We start from the raw sequence: 15,124 nt of genomic DNA on the forward strand, positions 1-15,124 counted from the left end.
GAAGCACCCTTACGTTTCATCGACGTATTTATCATAATCGTCGTCGTCAACAATAACAAAAAGAACGTTCCTAGAGATTACGCAATCCCGCACGGGATGCGTTTTCGTGCAAAAAGGCTCTCGCGATTTCACAATTTGGATCTCGCTCTTCCACCGTTAGTCGCAATCATCGACCATTCTCGTCCTCATCTCGTAGATATTAAAATCTTCCCGTCGTAATCATCAGTGAGACATCCTACACAATGCGGAACTCGCTCGTAACCGAAAGAGATTGGTATGAATAGAATTGTATGACATGCTTCCTCCTTTCTCTCTCTCTCTTTCTCGCTCTCTCTCTCTCGCTCTCTCTCTCTCTCTCTCGCTCTCTCTCTCGCTACATAGTACCTACTTTATGATAGCTTTTTTATTTCCGTACTTTTCGCGCGTCAATTATTTCCGAAATTCGAAATTGTATGTACGTAGCTCGCGACGCTTGGCGCGCGTTGAGGATCCCATAGCTTCTCTAATTGCAACCAGAACGCGACCAGAGCGACCAGCGAGGGGAAGAATCGCTCCACTCGCTGCGGCGCTCTTCGTCGTGATTTCTGGTCCCTTTAGCTCGTCATCGCACCTTACGGACACTAATCCTCCATCGAAACATCTCAAATCGCGCACACCGCTCCCCGTCTCGGCCGGTTAACCCCCGCGTCTCGGTGTTGCCGCGCATTATTTTGGCGAAACAATTTTCGAACGATCGAAATGCAACGATTGCGCGATTAGTTTCCAACATTTCGCCGCTTTACCGTCGCACGAGACGACGAACGAATTGCGTGCAAACCGGAATCGTCGTCATTTTTCTGTAACCACAAATGCGTATTTCACTTTCGAGAGATCCTAATTTCGAATTAATCTCAAATGCGAATGTTAATTATTAACGACAATGAATTCAATTATCAACGGGTGGATTATTAATGCGAATAAATAATTAGTGCGGCAATACTGTACGAAGCGCGTTCGAGACGGAGAGGGCAATCGAAATAGTTATCTCGCCGATCGACAATAAAGGGACGCATCAAGAGTCGATAGCGATAACTAATAATAGTGGCAATAGTACTAATTGCAGTAACTGATAATAACTAATAGCGTTAATTAATAACGAATATCGCCGGGTGTACGAGCGCGTTGTATCGAGATCAATATAACTAATTTCACTGCGGAACACACACACATATATTTTTGTGCATTTGTCCGAAATATTCCGAAGTATCGAATTCGCTTCAACGCATGTCCAAAATTTCGATACATCGTGCGATAAACAGGGAGGACTTCGACGAGCATCCTCCGTTGCTTGCGAGTTTAAAAGCGCGCTCGTACGCCCGGTATTTCCTCGACAAGGTATAATAGTAGGTAACGATAAAATTTAATAAATGCACGTGTCCTAAACTCCATGTGACAATCGTCAGCGTATTTTAAAGATTCGACACATATTATCCCGCCTCTCTCTCTCTCTCTCTCTTAGGCAAAAGAAGCCGTCGTCGGTCGCGCGTGATCGCGCGCGCGCGCGAGGAACCCAACGTGTACGAAAGATGAATTACGAAACGAAAAAAAAGGATGTGAAGAAGGAAATTAATCACGGTCGAATTGACACAAAGGGAAACTAGACATGTATCACATCGATTTTACCTAACGTACCATACGCGAACGAGGACAGAACAGTTTACAACACGGATTCTAATACATACAATGCTGAATAATATAATAATAATATTAATAATTAATATTGTTATAATAACATATAATATATAACATAATATAATAATAATAATAGCGATGTACTAACATTTCCTAGCGATAGCGGTAGCAGTAGGTGTAATAATAGGAGTGACGGTAGTGTGTTGGCACTACTATTATGTAATAGTTGCGGCAGGTTGCAAGCCTGCGTGAGTGTATGCGTCTAAGGCATGAGAGGAAAAAAAAAGAGAATAAGGTAGATCGTAACAAAAATAAGAACGGAGTTATCGACTTAAATTTAAACATGACCTACGTCTCGGCGGACTGCAATTAATTTTCATAAATCGACCACTCGAAAGTCTACGTGAATAGTAACTAAAGAACCGTAGTTTGTATACCGTTGCGTTGTACGTGTATGTGTGTGCGTGCGCGTGTACAGGCTGACCTACTTTACTTTTCAGGACGAGTGCAGCTCGAGAGTGGGGGCCGCGTTTTAACGTAACGGCTACGCTTAACAGGCTAATTAATTAATAATAGGCAGTAACTAATCGTAAAAATCTCTAGCTTGCTTCATCGTTTTTAAACCAATTCTGACTAGCAAACGTAACTCGACGAGCTCGCTCGCCGAACGCCGCGTTTCCCCCGCGCCACGCTCGCTTTTCCCTCTTCCCCCTTTTCCCCTGGCGCCGAGTCGTCCCCCGCCGATTTATTATGTTCTTTTTTTCTCTCGTTAAATAGGAACTCTCTCGTAGCGAGACCGAAAGTGTAATCGTCTTAGTAGGGAACTAAAAGCGTGGTCTTTAATAGTAAAATGTCGCGGTTCGGCGAACGAAAACGTTGCGAAGAGACGACTGAGGAGTACGTATAACGGGACGTGGAAGAAACAAAATTAAATCCGCGCGACTCGTCGATTCGAACGAGCTTGATTTTCCCCCGCGGCGACGTCGGATACGCGATGTAAAATGAGATCGAGATTAGTCCCCGTACTCTTCGCCTTCTAAACGAGGAAAGTGCACTGGTACACGTAAAAAAAAGGGGGGGGGGCACAAGGAGGAACGTAAAATTTGAATAACTTCTACGCGGCGTACGCGATATATACGCAAGTAAATAAAAAAATAAAAGTTCGAGAAAGCGAGAGTCGAATTCGAATATACCTAAGGCGTAAGGAAAAACGTAGGAAAGAAAAACACATATAAATCTCAATTAACGACAATTCGCCTCTGTCATCTCCGTCTTTCTCAGTCGTGCGATACCACGCGCATAACTAAAGAGAAAAAAAAAATAACAAACATAATGAAAACCAATCTCGCGCGATCGTTAACAACAATAAAATTTCGATGCCTAATTGTCTAATGATAATAATTATTATTATTATAATAGCGATAATAGTAATAATAATAATAATAATAAAGGAAGAGAGGATTTTAAATTTCCGTAACGCGGTATCGTGTTCTGTTTTCTACTTTCGTATATAAATATTTATTTGCTAAATAACGCATAGTACTTAATTAGTGTGATTTGCGTGTACGCGTGTTTCGTGTGTGTATGTGTGTGTGTGTGTGTATGTGTGCAATTAAAAAGAAAAGGAGCCGCGTGAAGATGGAAAAAAAAAGGAGAATCTCGAAACGTGGCTTCTCTTCCCTTACTACCGCTTCTCGTCGATTCACTTAAGAATTATTATTTTGTAACATATTATGGCTTCGACGATCCGAACTTTCAACCGAGGCATTGCTCCCTGGATTTTTTTTCTCTCTCCCCTCCCTTTTGTATCTCTATAAAATACGCCTCCAATTGCCCTCTGGGCAATCTCGTTGTAATAATAGTAATTAATAACTAATAGTAATCATAATAATCGTAGGTTAACCGCGGTATCGAAAGGCTGGGGCTCGCTTGACGGGCTCTCGACGTTTTTCGACTCGATCCTTTTCCGCTTCACCTCTTGCCAAGCTTTTCGCCGATCGACGATTCGATTTTCTTCGAGCGGATCGAAAGGTACGTGCGAGATCCCGTCCGGCGGCCTCGCCGGGAAAGCGTGAGGGTGGGTTACTTTTATATGCAAAAGGAAAAACTCGACGGAACAACAACAATCGAAGCTTCATGAAAGATCCATTCGCACCGTACATTCATCTTTTTTTTTTACTTTTTGAAAGTTTGTAGTTTTTGCTTATACAAGGATCGGCCCGGATCCTGGCCGGCGGTTTGACACAACGAAAAGAGGCTACGTTTTGTCAGCAACGCGGATATTTCCTCGTGTACGGTCCCGCCACCCCGCCGACTCCACAGATTGCGTCTCCAGCATCATATTTTCCTTCTTCTCCTTTCTTTTTTTTTAATTCATTCGCCAATCTTTTTTCATTTCCTCCTATGTCTCTTCCCTGCGCGATGGGGTGACAAACGCGCTCGCGCAATCCCATGGAAAGTATCTCCCTCTCGAGCCTCCTCCTTCCATCTTTCCCCCTTTCCCTTCTCTAGTCTCCCTCTTTCTCCCTTTCCTCTCTCTCTCTCTCTCTTCTCCCTCTTTCTTTCTCCTCGTATTAAATAAGTACCGATTTCGCCTGTCCGAGTTGACACCCGTCTCGGCTTTGTACCCTTTTTTGACTAGAATTGAATTTCGAACGCAGAGAGAGAGGATCGCTCCCTCTCAGTCGCGATCTTCTCGGAGGCTCGAGATCGTTTCCCTCCCCCTTTTCTTTCTTTCTTTCTTTTTTTTTCTGTCGAACGATGCTGGCCGGCGGGACCGGAAGTGCGTCGGTGTGTTTGCCCAAAAGGGGACTTCGACCAAACTCAATCGATACCATTAAACCTGCACGCGCATCCTCGTCGCGCCCTTCGGCGCGAGAAGATCGTGCAGGTGGTTTGCACGTTTGTAAAGTCGCCCTTTCGTCGCGACGAGGCTGCGCGTCGAAAATTAACGATAACTTGCGCTGTATTACTCGGTAACTAACTTTACGTAAAAGTCTGAATTCAGAAACTTAACGTTCGCTTTTTTTTCGGAGTCGGGGTCAAGTCGCGATCCGTTCCATTATCGAGATGCACCGTCAGAATAACACGATCGTATTTTGGTAAGCGATTTCCTAAACTTTTACCACCTCTCGAGGATGCCGAAATAAGTGGGCGACATCTCCACGAGCGCTGCTCCAAAATTCTCAAATTTCTCAATTTTTTGTGTTCAAAATGAAAGAGGTCGCCCTTTTAATTTTCTCTAACGAGGAACGGAGCGCGGCTGTCGCTGGACTCGCAACCAAGTTTATTGCGAACGGACGTGAGACAACATTGTATATGGGGGGGGGGGGATGAGTGGTTGGGGCGGTGGGTGAAGGGGATGCTTTGTTCCTGCGGGAGCGTGATGAGGTGGATTGGTTCGCCGGTGGGGACAGGTGGTGGGGTATTTTGTATTGTGTAGAAAAACAACGCTGTAAGTGAAATAACTCAACGTTGCACTTGAAAGACCGATAAAGTAATGGGGTGCGGGACACCTGAACACGCGTTGCGGTCGCGATCTAGTCGAGCGGGCTGAAACAGTCCTGGAGTCGAACAAGTTGATCGTCCAACGTCGGACGAGCCGGACGGGCTTCCTAAAGTTCGCCGAGCACTTGGCGTTTTTCCTCTTTCTTTCCTTTTCTTTTTTCGCGTCGAATACTCGTCGGATAATTTCGATCTGGAGAATCCCGGCCCGCGTGTTCAGGTACCCTCCGATCCGCGTCCGAGTCCCAAAGTCCCTGCTCGTTGATCTCCGTAGTGAGTGCCTTCGCGATTTCTTTATTTGATAGAGGCGGTGCGCGCGGTATGCGCGGCGCTACCGCTCGGCCCTTACTTATATACTGGAGTACGTGTAATTAATAATTATTCATGTGTGTATGCGGTACGGTTAACTGTTAATTAAGTCATCTTGAATGATTACTGTAATTAATTAATCGTTATCAGTTAGTTAAATATGGCTCCACCGTGCAATCGTCTATCTCTCTCCTCCTTTCTCCCGCTATCTCTTCCACTTCGCGTCCTATCATCCTCATCGGCTCGCTTTCTCGCGCCTATCTCAGAGTATACAACGTACACGTTGGCTAAACTACAGACACTTAGTACACTTATTATCATATTTATCTGTTAAATGTCGATTGAATCGTGAAAGGAGAGGTTGCGAGCGACCGGTTGGTAAGGTTGGGAGATGCTTTGCTTTTCTTTTCTCTCTTTTAATTTTGCCGCTAGGATACGTTTTCTCTCGATAACACGATCGAATCTTTTCGCGCCGGTCGTCCGAGGTCCGAAAGTTGGGTTAGAGGGATATAAACGCTTAGCCAAACGGTGGATCGGGACGGGGGAGGTTCCGGTAGGAAGTTGCACACGAAATTAATCCGGTATACTTCCGGTCGTTCCACTACCTGATTAACGGTAGATGGTGCACGACGAGATTCTGCAGACACTGAAAAAGACCACGTGCTTCCCGTATACTTACTTATTTAACTGTTTAACTGCGGTACACTGTGATTACTGTCCTACTATAGCACTACTAATTGTGAGTTATACTTGAACTGTCTGTTTACTGTAACGGAAAACCCTGACGAAGGCACCCACTCAGCGGACAATGTATTGGTTCATCTCACACGTTCTCGTGTCCCGTCTGTTTTATTTTTCCTACGCCGATTCAGCCTCTGATAAATTCGCAATTTCACCCGTCTTTCGCGCGGTTATCGTTTTCGTTCCCTTCGTTTTTTTTTCAATTTAATGCCAAATAAACGGACTCGGCCTCTCACCTCGGACACGCATGCGGGGGGTTGCTCTGGTTCAGGTTGAAAGAAACGCATTCTCCTGAACGGAAGTATGAAGAATATTTTGAAAAGAGTATCGCCTCGCCACGGGGAGACCACGCGATACGATCGAGCCGATCGAGCGCGACCGGTATGTTCGGCGTTCGCATGATCTATCCGTGACGAGACAGCGCGATGGGTCCGCACGCTCGTCGCCGTCGACCGTTATTAATTGTGTGGATTGTTTGGGATCATGGCAGTCGCTACTTCTTCACGACTTCGATCGATCATAAGGTTTAGAGTCTCTGGATGCTCTCTCCGTTCCCGATGGTATCCTACTTTTTCTTTCCCATCCGCTTGGTAACCGAGATAAAGGTCCGCATTTTCGCATCCAACAGCTAAACGTGGCATCCAACTCTTATTCCTATTGGCGTGAAACGCCACCTCCCTCGAGGGACGGGAATAAGAATCGGGGAGTCGCGTTTGATGTTAAAACTGGCGAGAATATGGACTAGAGTTAATCGAATTTCGACAGCCGAACGGTCACATTTAGATGCCAAATTCCCAAATCGGATTTGTCTCGGCCCACCTGAATTGTTTCGATCTGCCAGGAACCTCGGAATTTTGCCGGTCTGCCAAATGTGTTGTCGCGGTCGTATCTGTCTCTCGCACGTTTCTCCCGTTGACTCGCCGCCGTCATCTCTCTCGAAGTTCTCTCTCTGGGGCCAGGACGAACGCGTGTGCGATGTGAGGTCGAATCGACTCGGCCGAACGACGGAACCCACCGCCTTAACAACTATGGCTCTTTCATTTATATAGTGGACATTTAAACAACTTATTCCGGTTTTTAATCACGGAGGCTCGGTCAGGGTCACCGCGTGAAGACGCGAATGCCGCCGAGGCGCTCGCACTGCTAGACTGTCGGTTTTATCATATGCTGCGCACTTACGATACACACTGCCGCGAATCATATGCACATACGTCGTACGTCGTGCCGTTGGCTCCCAGCAAATATTGCCGCGCAATCTCAGCTGCGCCCGCAACATCCTCGCGCTGGGCGCGCGCGCGAGCGCGAGCGCACGGTCGTACGTGATATGTGTTCGCGCGTCGTGAGATTATTTCATTAAAAAATTAAAACCCGATCGAAAACAAATCAACGGTTTTTGCTTGTAAAGCCGCACTCGAACAACGGCCCTTATGCAATTGCCGCTGCCATATTCCTCTTGGTTGTGTGTTCCTTATGTGGTTCATTACACCTTTGGTGATTGCGTCTCGTGGAACAGGGGTCTCTCGGTGGCATCCCAGGTGCCTTTCTAGTTTCTTTTCTTTCTCTCTTTCTCTCTCTCTCGCTCGCTCGCTCGCTCGCTCGCTCACTCGCTTTCTCTCTACCTCGATCAAAGGGCTAAGAACTTCGTCTCGAACTTCATTCGCCGCTTTGTCCGTCACTCTCGAAATCTTTTTCTCACTCTCTTTCACTTCTCATCCACTCTCATTGGCGAAATTCTCTGGCACCTCGCCACCTGTCCATCGTCGGAACTTAGCCCGACAAAGACACGTTACATCCGGGATACTCTTTGTGTCAAGTCCGGGACGTGTTTTGGGCGTGCGCACTCGCGCGTGAATCTCGCGGGTGTGCACGCGCCGTTCATCATCGGTACTGCATCCAAACGTATGCCAAAAGGCCGCGAAATTTTGCTGCGTTTACACATATTACGTAGCACTACTCGCACAAACGCGTGTGCTGTTACAATCGTCCATGAATTTTGCTCTTTCCTCTCAAATTACCGTGAAAAATTGATCAACGTTTTCCAACGGCGTCCGAGGAGACGCGTCTCCGTCTGGAAAGCAGGCCCAACTTTCCTCCGTCTCTTCGGAGAGAGAGAGAGAGAAGCCGGGGACTTTTCCTAGGCGGATCGGCGTTTCCTGCATGACGCGCGCGAAAATATAATGTTCATCACAGGGCCGAATCGTGTCTTTTCAAAAAGTTGATTTTTTTTAGGAAATTTACAAAAACAATTGGCTTTACATATCCGTAGCGTGTGTAGTTAAGTGTGGAGAAGTGTGCTTCAAGTGTATAACAAGTGTAAAATTGTGTACTTGCACTTGTGTATCATGCATGTGAGCGCGCGCGCGCACGCACGCACGCATGGCACGCGCGCTCGTGTATTGAGAGCTGTTTGAGCGCGCGGGGTTGCACGCTCGTGGACCAGGGCAACTTTGCTTTAAACTTGTGTGTCTCGTTGGGACCGCGGGACACGCGGTCGTCTGGGGTGATCTGTTTGCGTTGGTTTCTGTCACTGTTGTTACGTTGTACTTGTTCCTTGGCGAGAATACCAATTCTACCGCGGCCGCGCGCGCCTTCGCGCGCGCGTGTCCGCGGATTTTTCCTTTGATTCGTGAAGGTCGAGTCGTATTTGTAAGTGTGTATGCGCTGGGAGTATGCACCAGCGCATCCGGGCTATGGCACTTTTTAGATTATTTAAACATTTAGCAAATTTACATGAAAGAGATTAAGATTATGGGTAGGGCCGATTTTGCAGGCGACGTCACGCCGTGGATTTTCTCTTCGTCATATATATACCTTTTCGTATATATATTCATTTATTTATTATCATTATGGGCCACTTTTCGACTACCTTACTGGTCGTGTTTCCACGAGTGGGCTACGGTCGGGCGCTTGTATCTTCGGGTCGTCCGTGACGCCTCGGGGCTTTCCTTGCCGGATTCTCCCGTCGTTAGGCGCTCGTGAGCCTCTCCTCTTGTATCTCGTCGCTGCTCAGCCGCTTTTCCTCCTCTACCTCGTCTCGTCTTTACGCGGCTCGCCGCCTCTCTCGCGACGAATACGGACGACCCAACCGTCCCTCTAGATTTTCCACGGTCCTTCGCGCGTTATCCGCTTCCGCTTTATGACCGCGAGCTCGTCCTGCGTCGCGGCTCGCGGACGCCGTGTACGTCCCGCCGTTTCCTCTTCCTCCTTCGTCGTCGTAGGGCCCGAAAATCTCACGCGGGCGCGTTTGCGCCACCGGCCCCCTTACGAGTTACGGGCATATGTAAATCAATATATTTGTAAATTATTTTTTTGTGCTTTTTTTCGCGGTGTGACCCGCATTTTTTTTATTATTACTTTTTCGTTATCTTTATCCTCGCTTACTTGTCAGTTGATTACAGAACATACACTACTAGATCTATTGTTTAACGCGCTTGTGTGTGTGTTTCTTTTTTTGCATTATCTTTCGTTTAAATTTAAAATTATGGTACACGTTCGCGGGGCACGGGCCGGCGCCTCGGGAATTCATCCTTCTCGCGCGGGTAAGTGTGACTTAATTGCGGTCGCGGGGGTAGCTCGGGAGCCGCCCCCGCCGATCGTCGTGTCCTACGCTTTTACCGCGCGAAAAGGCAACAACCCTCGGCGCGCGGCAGGATGCACCGGTCGAAAACAGTCGTCGGTCGATCGCTTCGCGACCGCGATCGTCACGAAGGATCCCGACGTTAGTGGTGATGGTAGTGTTTTTTTTGTATGTCGTTGTTTCATTAAAATTTCTTTGTGATGGTGATAGTGAGATGGTGGTAACTAGTAATGCTGACCTTTCCATCCTTCCGTTTCTTACTTCGCTCTTTTTTCGCGCTCCTACTACCCGTTTCGTGCACCGTTCTCGATATCTCTCGACGCTCGATTAAGGACCGTGAAATGAAATTACGATTCGCTTCGGAATATCGCTCTAGTCAATGACTCGCGAACTCCGACGAGAATTTGCTCTCCGCGCTTCGGCCGCGCGACACGTGCTAACAGCCTAACTAAATTCTGTCCATTCGTTCCAACGTCCATTCTCAAACTCGCCGATATTGACTGGCATTCCTTCGCTAAACGGATTTCCAAACCCTATCGAATTTCCATGCACGCTCTCCCCCAGATTTTCTCGAGTCTCTCTTTCATTCTCGGTTTTATGCAGCACGCTCGCAACTTTCGCACAGAAGCGCTACAAACTTTTGCTACGCTACCTATCGTACGTTTCATTGTCCGCGATCTTTGTCGTCCGAACAAATAATTTTTCCATTTTTCTTTTTTGTCGATGGAAATTTTCCGAAAGATCGATCCCTACGGTGTTAGGTGGGCGTCGAAATGTGCGACGATTGTGTTTTAGATATTAGGTGTTTTCCTATCGTAGCTGTACAATCCATCGCAATGCCGTGTAGTGTAAGTGTGTCTGTGTGTAAGTGTATCAGTGTCGAGAAAAGAAAAAAGAATTTCCCGATCGGCGATACCCGAGAGACAGCGAACGTTCCCGCACGCGACCCCCTCCTCGAAGATGTAGAATCCACCCCTCGGGGCGGCGGGGCGAGGGCAGGGCAGGGTGGCGGAAGCGATCGCCGATCATCTCGGGCACGCGCCGACAACGAACAGAAGCTCTGGTTCGATAAGAAACGATTATTGTTGGTTGCGTGAACGAGGTGTATGCACTCGTCCAGCTTTAGGTATTTACATAGAAACTAACCCTATTTCGCATTATGTACGTTCGTTTAAGTTTACCAGTAAATTCTCAGTTAATGCTTGTGATATCAAGGTGTATTTACATACTACTTAATCCGAGGAAAAAACGCCCTGTAACGCAAAAACTTTAATAATAACGATCAATGAATCGACCCGCGGTTGCGATCGCCGGAACTCGAGGTGACCCGCCTGTTTCCTTTTCCCTTCCCGCAAAGGTGAAAATAAATTCCAAGACCGTGGGTTTCCCGAATTTTCCGTTTCGCGAGAAATCGTTCCCAATGGGAGTGTCTTCGTGGGGGGAATTTTTGCAAAATTTTTCGAAAGGAACGTGCCAGATGTATCCGTCGAGTTCCGATCGCGAGACGAGTGCGACTGTTAAATGTAGCTTTGACGATGAATCCTTTAGTGATCTTTTCATCTCTCGTCCCAGATGGTCAAAAAGCCTGGCTATCCGGCGGCTTCTCGGCGCGTGTCTTTTACGTTCAACGAAGATGACGACGTTAGGTTATTTTCGCAATTGGCGAACAAATGGACGTGAATGATGGGAAGAAGTACATGATGAAAATTTTTCTGCTAGAATTTCTTCTCCACAGTTCGTTTCCCGGAAAACATGATTTCCAAACGTAGCGAGAGAAAAGCTTTTGTCAATTACATTCGTAGGCGAAATTTTATTTGACGGCACTCGGAAAGTTTCGGACATTCTGGAGTCGAGGCGAAGGGAGAACTTTCGGATGGAAAGCGAGGATCGTAGGGGCCCGGGGGTGATTTTCAAAAATAAGCCCGTCAAGTGTCTCCGAAAGGAAACAACAGCAGTAACGCGGTCGACGTCGATATCGAAAGATGTGAACCAATTCTGCACGCTACCCATTCAATTCCGCACTCATATATTGGTCCGCGATTGCCGGTCGAAGAAACGAAGGAATCAAATCGCGTGGTAGGTGAAATGGCTTTTTCCTCATTATTTCTTCTCGCCCGCCTCTCGAAATCACCGTCGGTTTTTACACCCTCTTGGGGATTCGCATTTTCGTGCCCCGGAGAAAATTATTCCCAATGAAACGTTAAACGTGATTCTCTCCGATGTGTTTTACGGTCGCGCCTTCGTCGCGTCTGGTCGCGTCGGAAGATAACTCCATCGTCAGTGTGGACCGATCCCGATAAGCTTAGCCAAAGATTCGGAGAGATGAACGGGACGACGGGACATTTGGTCGGCTTTGGAGATTCGAATTGGTGGGACGTCGTGAAAAAGGGTATTTCGGCGAGGTAAGGGTCTGGGTCGAGTCTCTAAAAGTTCGCTCCACGATCAAACCTACGGACTTATCTTTCCATATTCTTCCTCTCCCTCGTCATCCTCATCTTCGTATCATCTTTTTGTTCTTTTGTTTGTTTTTTTTTGTTCATCCACCTTCTTTATTTCCTATTCGTCTTCGTCTTATTCTTCTTCATCCTAAGTATTGCGAGAACGTAACGGTATATTGCAAGTAAAAGTTCAAAACGACGCAAGAGTTTTACGCGTTTCAGATTATATTACCCGGAAATAAAAAAATATTTCGCTTATAACGATCACAGGACCTCAGATTACCTGAAGCACGCCATTCTAAAATCTCACTCTCGTCTTCGCATTCGCTCCTCCTTGATGCTCACGAAGCACTCACGTTTACTCGATCAGCCCAATCGCTCGACGGCGCGCCCGCGCGGCTACGCCGATCCCAAGGTCGTTCATTCGCAAAATCACGTATACGCACGTTCTCTCCCTCTCAGGCTCTCGCACATGCCCACCTCCACCCCGTTCTCGGCCTGTGCTGTCGCATTCTCGCATCGACAATGCTTGGGACCGCGTAAAACTTACGGGGGCGCGCGCTCCGCATTCACTCGTATTTCCCTTTCGCCTAACTATCCTAGTCTCATAGACCCTATATTCATTATTTATAATATTTATATATATAATATATATAATATTTAGCATTTAGTTTTTTATTTCTCTCTTCTCCGTCGCGTGCTTTGCTCACGAAAAATGCTCGCTCTTTCACGCTTACCGCACCTTCAGTTAAACGTGTAAGTGTGAATGGGTTTCGCCCGTTTTTTTTTGTCTCTGTCATACTCTTCATACTCTGTATGTATATATAATATATATAATATAACTGTTTGTAATAACTATATTTTGTTTGTTCGCTTATGAACTAATAGTTTTCGTGCTACCGACGAGCACAAGTTGCGCGCATTTATATCTTCACCTTAAAAGTGTGCTGCTGATGAGTTTTGTAATATATGTATTGTACATGTGTACATATGTGTAATGTATGTGTAATGTATTTACGTGTATGTGCTCTCGTGTGTGCGCGGACGTATCTGTTGCGACGCGTTACGTCCGACAACGTTCGTTTCTCGTGCGCGAAATGTCAACGTCGCTTTGTCGTCGTCGCGCGAAACGTTGATCGCAACCGAGAGAACGTCCGTGCGGATTGCGTCGCCTTCGTCTGTCTCACGCACACACGCACACACGGGGAAGGGGATTTCGGTACGTATATAATTAACAACCGTACAACGCGACGACACGACACCACTCGTTGGTGGTGAAACGTTCGTCACGACCGCGCGACGCACACGTCATGATGAGCCTGCGTACGTGGGTGTTATTGGTGTGCGATTCGCTCTTTAAGCATTACGGGACCTTTTTACGATTTTAGGGGGTTTGGGGGGTGGAACCTTTTAAGCGCGGTTCGGTGGAGATAGACGTATCTATGTATAATATTTATATATAGTTTAGGTTTGTTGAGCCTGGCTAGCACGGGACGGTCGAGGATCGCCCGTTGGACCCTCGGCACCGCCGCGTACCGCTTGATCGGCTCTTGTACTAAAAGATCATAGTACCTCGGGGCGCACCCCGGATCATCCCGAAACGGAACGCCCGAGATGACTTACTGTTGTTTTTTTTTGTTTGTTAAGCAGCTTCTCGTTAGTTATTATGGCACGTATCGGAAGTCGAGGCGGCGGTATGGCAGTGGCGACGTGTCCTGAGAATCTTAACGGGGGGGCACGAGGACGGCGTGAAAACGCCGTCGCGGAGTCCGTTGGACAGATCCGTGGATCCAGGACCGATGTAGGAACAACGACGCGGGGAATCGCGAGAGACGACCGTCGCCACTGCGATCTTGACCGCCTCGCGCCGTGCAACGGTTTTGCTATACACGTACGTATTCTCACTCTTCTCCCTTCGTCTAAGCACGGTCCCATCCGGAGAGTTCGTCAACCGAGGGTGATGCCCCCGATCAATTTCCGGCTGAGGTCCGGCCCCATATCGGCTCTATCCGAATATAGGAAGACACCGAAGTACACATTCTTTCTCACAAAGTCCTTCCGTTTGTTTGACGTTTTCTTACTGCTGAGACAGTGAGTGAAATTCTGGCGACCGCACTTGGGCGCAGGGGCGAATTACGTTAGCGGCGACGATGACGCGTTTCCGTCATGTCCGCCGCAACGAGCGTAATCGCTCTTACGCGCTTTCGGAGTTACCGATCATCTCGTCGGCTTTCCTCTTGACGCCACGGTCTTCAGGCTGCTGTTGCTGCTGCTGATGACCGATGGAAGACGGGCCCTGCTGTTGTTGCTGCTGATCGTGCAACGGCGTCGAACGCTCCGTCGACGATTGCGACTGCTGCTGGTTCATGCGCTCGTTCTGCTGCAGGGTCGTCTGATCCGACGCCCAAGGGGTCCACTCGTCTCAGTAGTAACTGAATTTTCATGGTTGCTGATTGCTCTGCTGGTTGACGACGTGCTGAGCCAGAGTGAAACTCAGGGCGCGCGGGTCGCCACCGTGAAGCCTGAGGGCCTGCTCTAATCGCTGCTCCTGCAGCCGTAGCGCTTCTCCTGAAAGGTGTCGAGTGTCGACGTCCCGTTAGAAGGCATTCACCGCAAATCGCAGAACCCGAGCCCAAGTCTCGAGTACAGACTTGGACGCCACGGGCGCACAATAGGCGCGTCGCCGATCCGCGTTACTTACCGAGATCCGGCGTTAAGGTATCCTGTTGGGACATTTGTTGATTCGTATGGTGTCCCGGCATGCCGGAGGTGCTACCTCCGTTATGCTGTCCCAAATGATGCCTCACATCGCTGCCCACCGCGGAACTTGCCGCAGCTGCCGCCGCTTGAGAAACCTGCGCAGAAACGTGAAAAGGGGTTGGAG

At 47.8% G+C, this 15,124-nt stretch overlaps 1 protein-coding gene across 2 annotated transcripts in view; it reads right to left on the reverse strand.

Moving 5' to 3' along the window:
* Positions 1–5,332: 5,332 nt before the first annotated feature.
* LOC105563199 (zinc finger protein 497) overlaps positions 5,333–15,124 on the reverse strand; it is a 55,437-nt gene continuing 45,645 nt past the window's right edge. For both annotated transcript variants that reach the window (XM_012014581.1, XM_012014580.1), the window contains exons 10-11: positions 14,942–15,095; positions 5,333–14,808 (exon numbers count right to left, since the gene is read on the reverse strand). In XM_012014581.1, the coding sequence (XP_011869971.1) occupies positions 14,681–14,808; positions 14,942–15,095 (282 nt within the window). In that variant the 3' untranslated portion in view covers positions 5,333–14,680. The remainder of the gene's footprint in view (positions 14,809–14,941; positions 15,096–15,124) is intronic.

The sequence above is a fragment of the Vollenhovia emeryi genome, unplaced genomic scaffold (assembly GCF_000949405.1).
Source record: "Vollenhovia emeryi isolate VEMERY1.0 unplaced genomic scaffold, V.emery_V1.0 DF939179.1, whole genome shotgun sequence".
NCBI lineage: Eukaryota > Metazoa > Arthropoda > Insecta > Hymenoptera > Formicidae > Vollenhovia > Vollenhovia emeryi.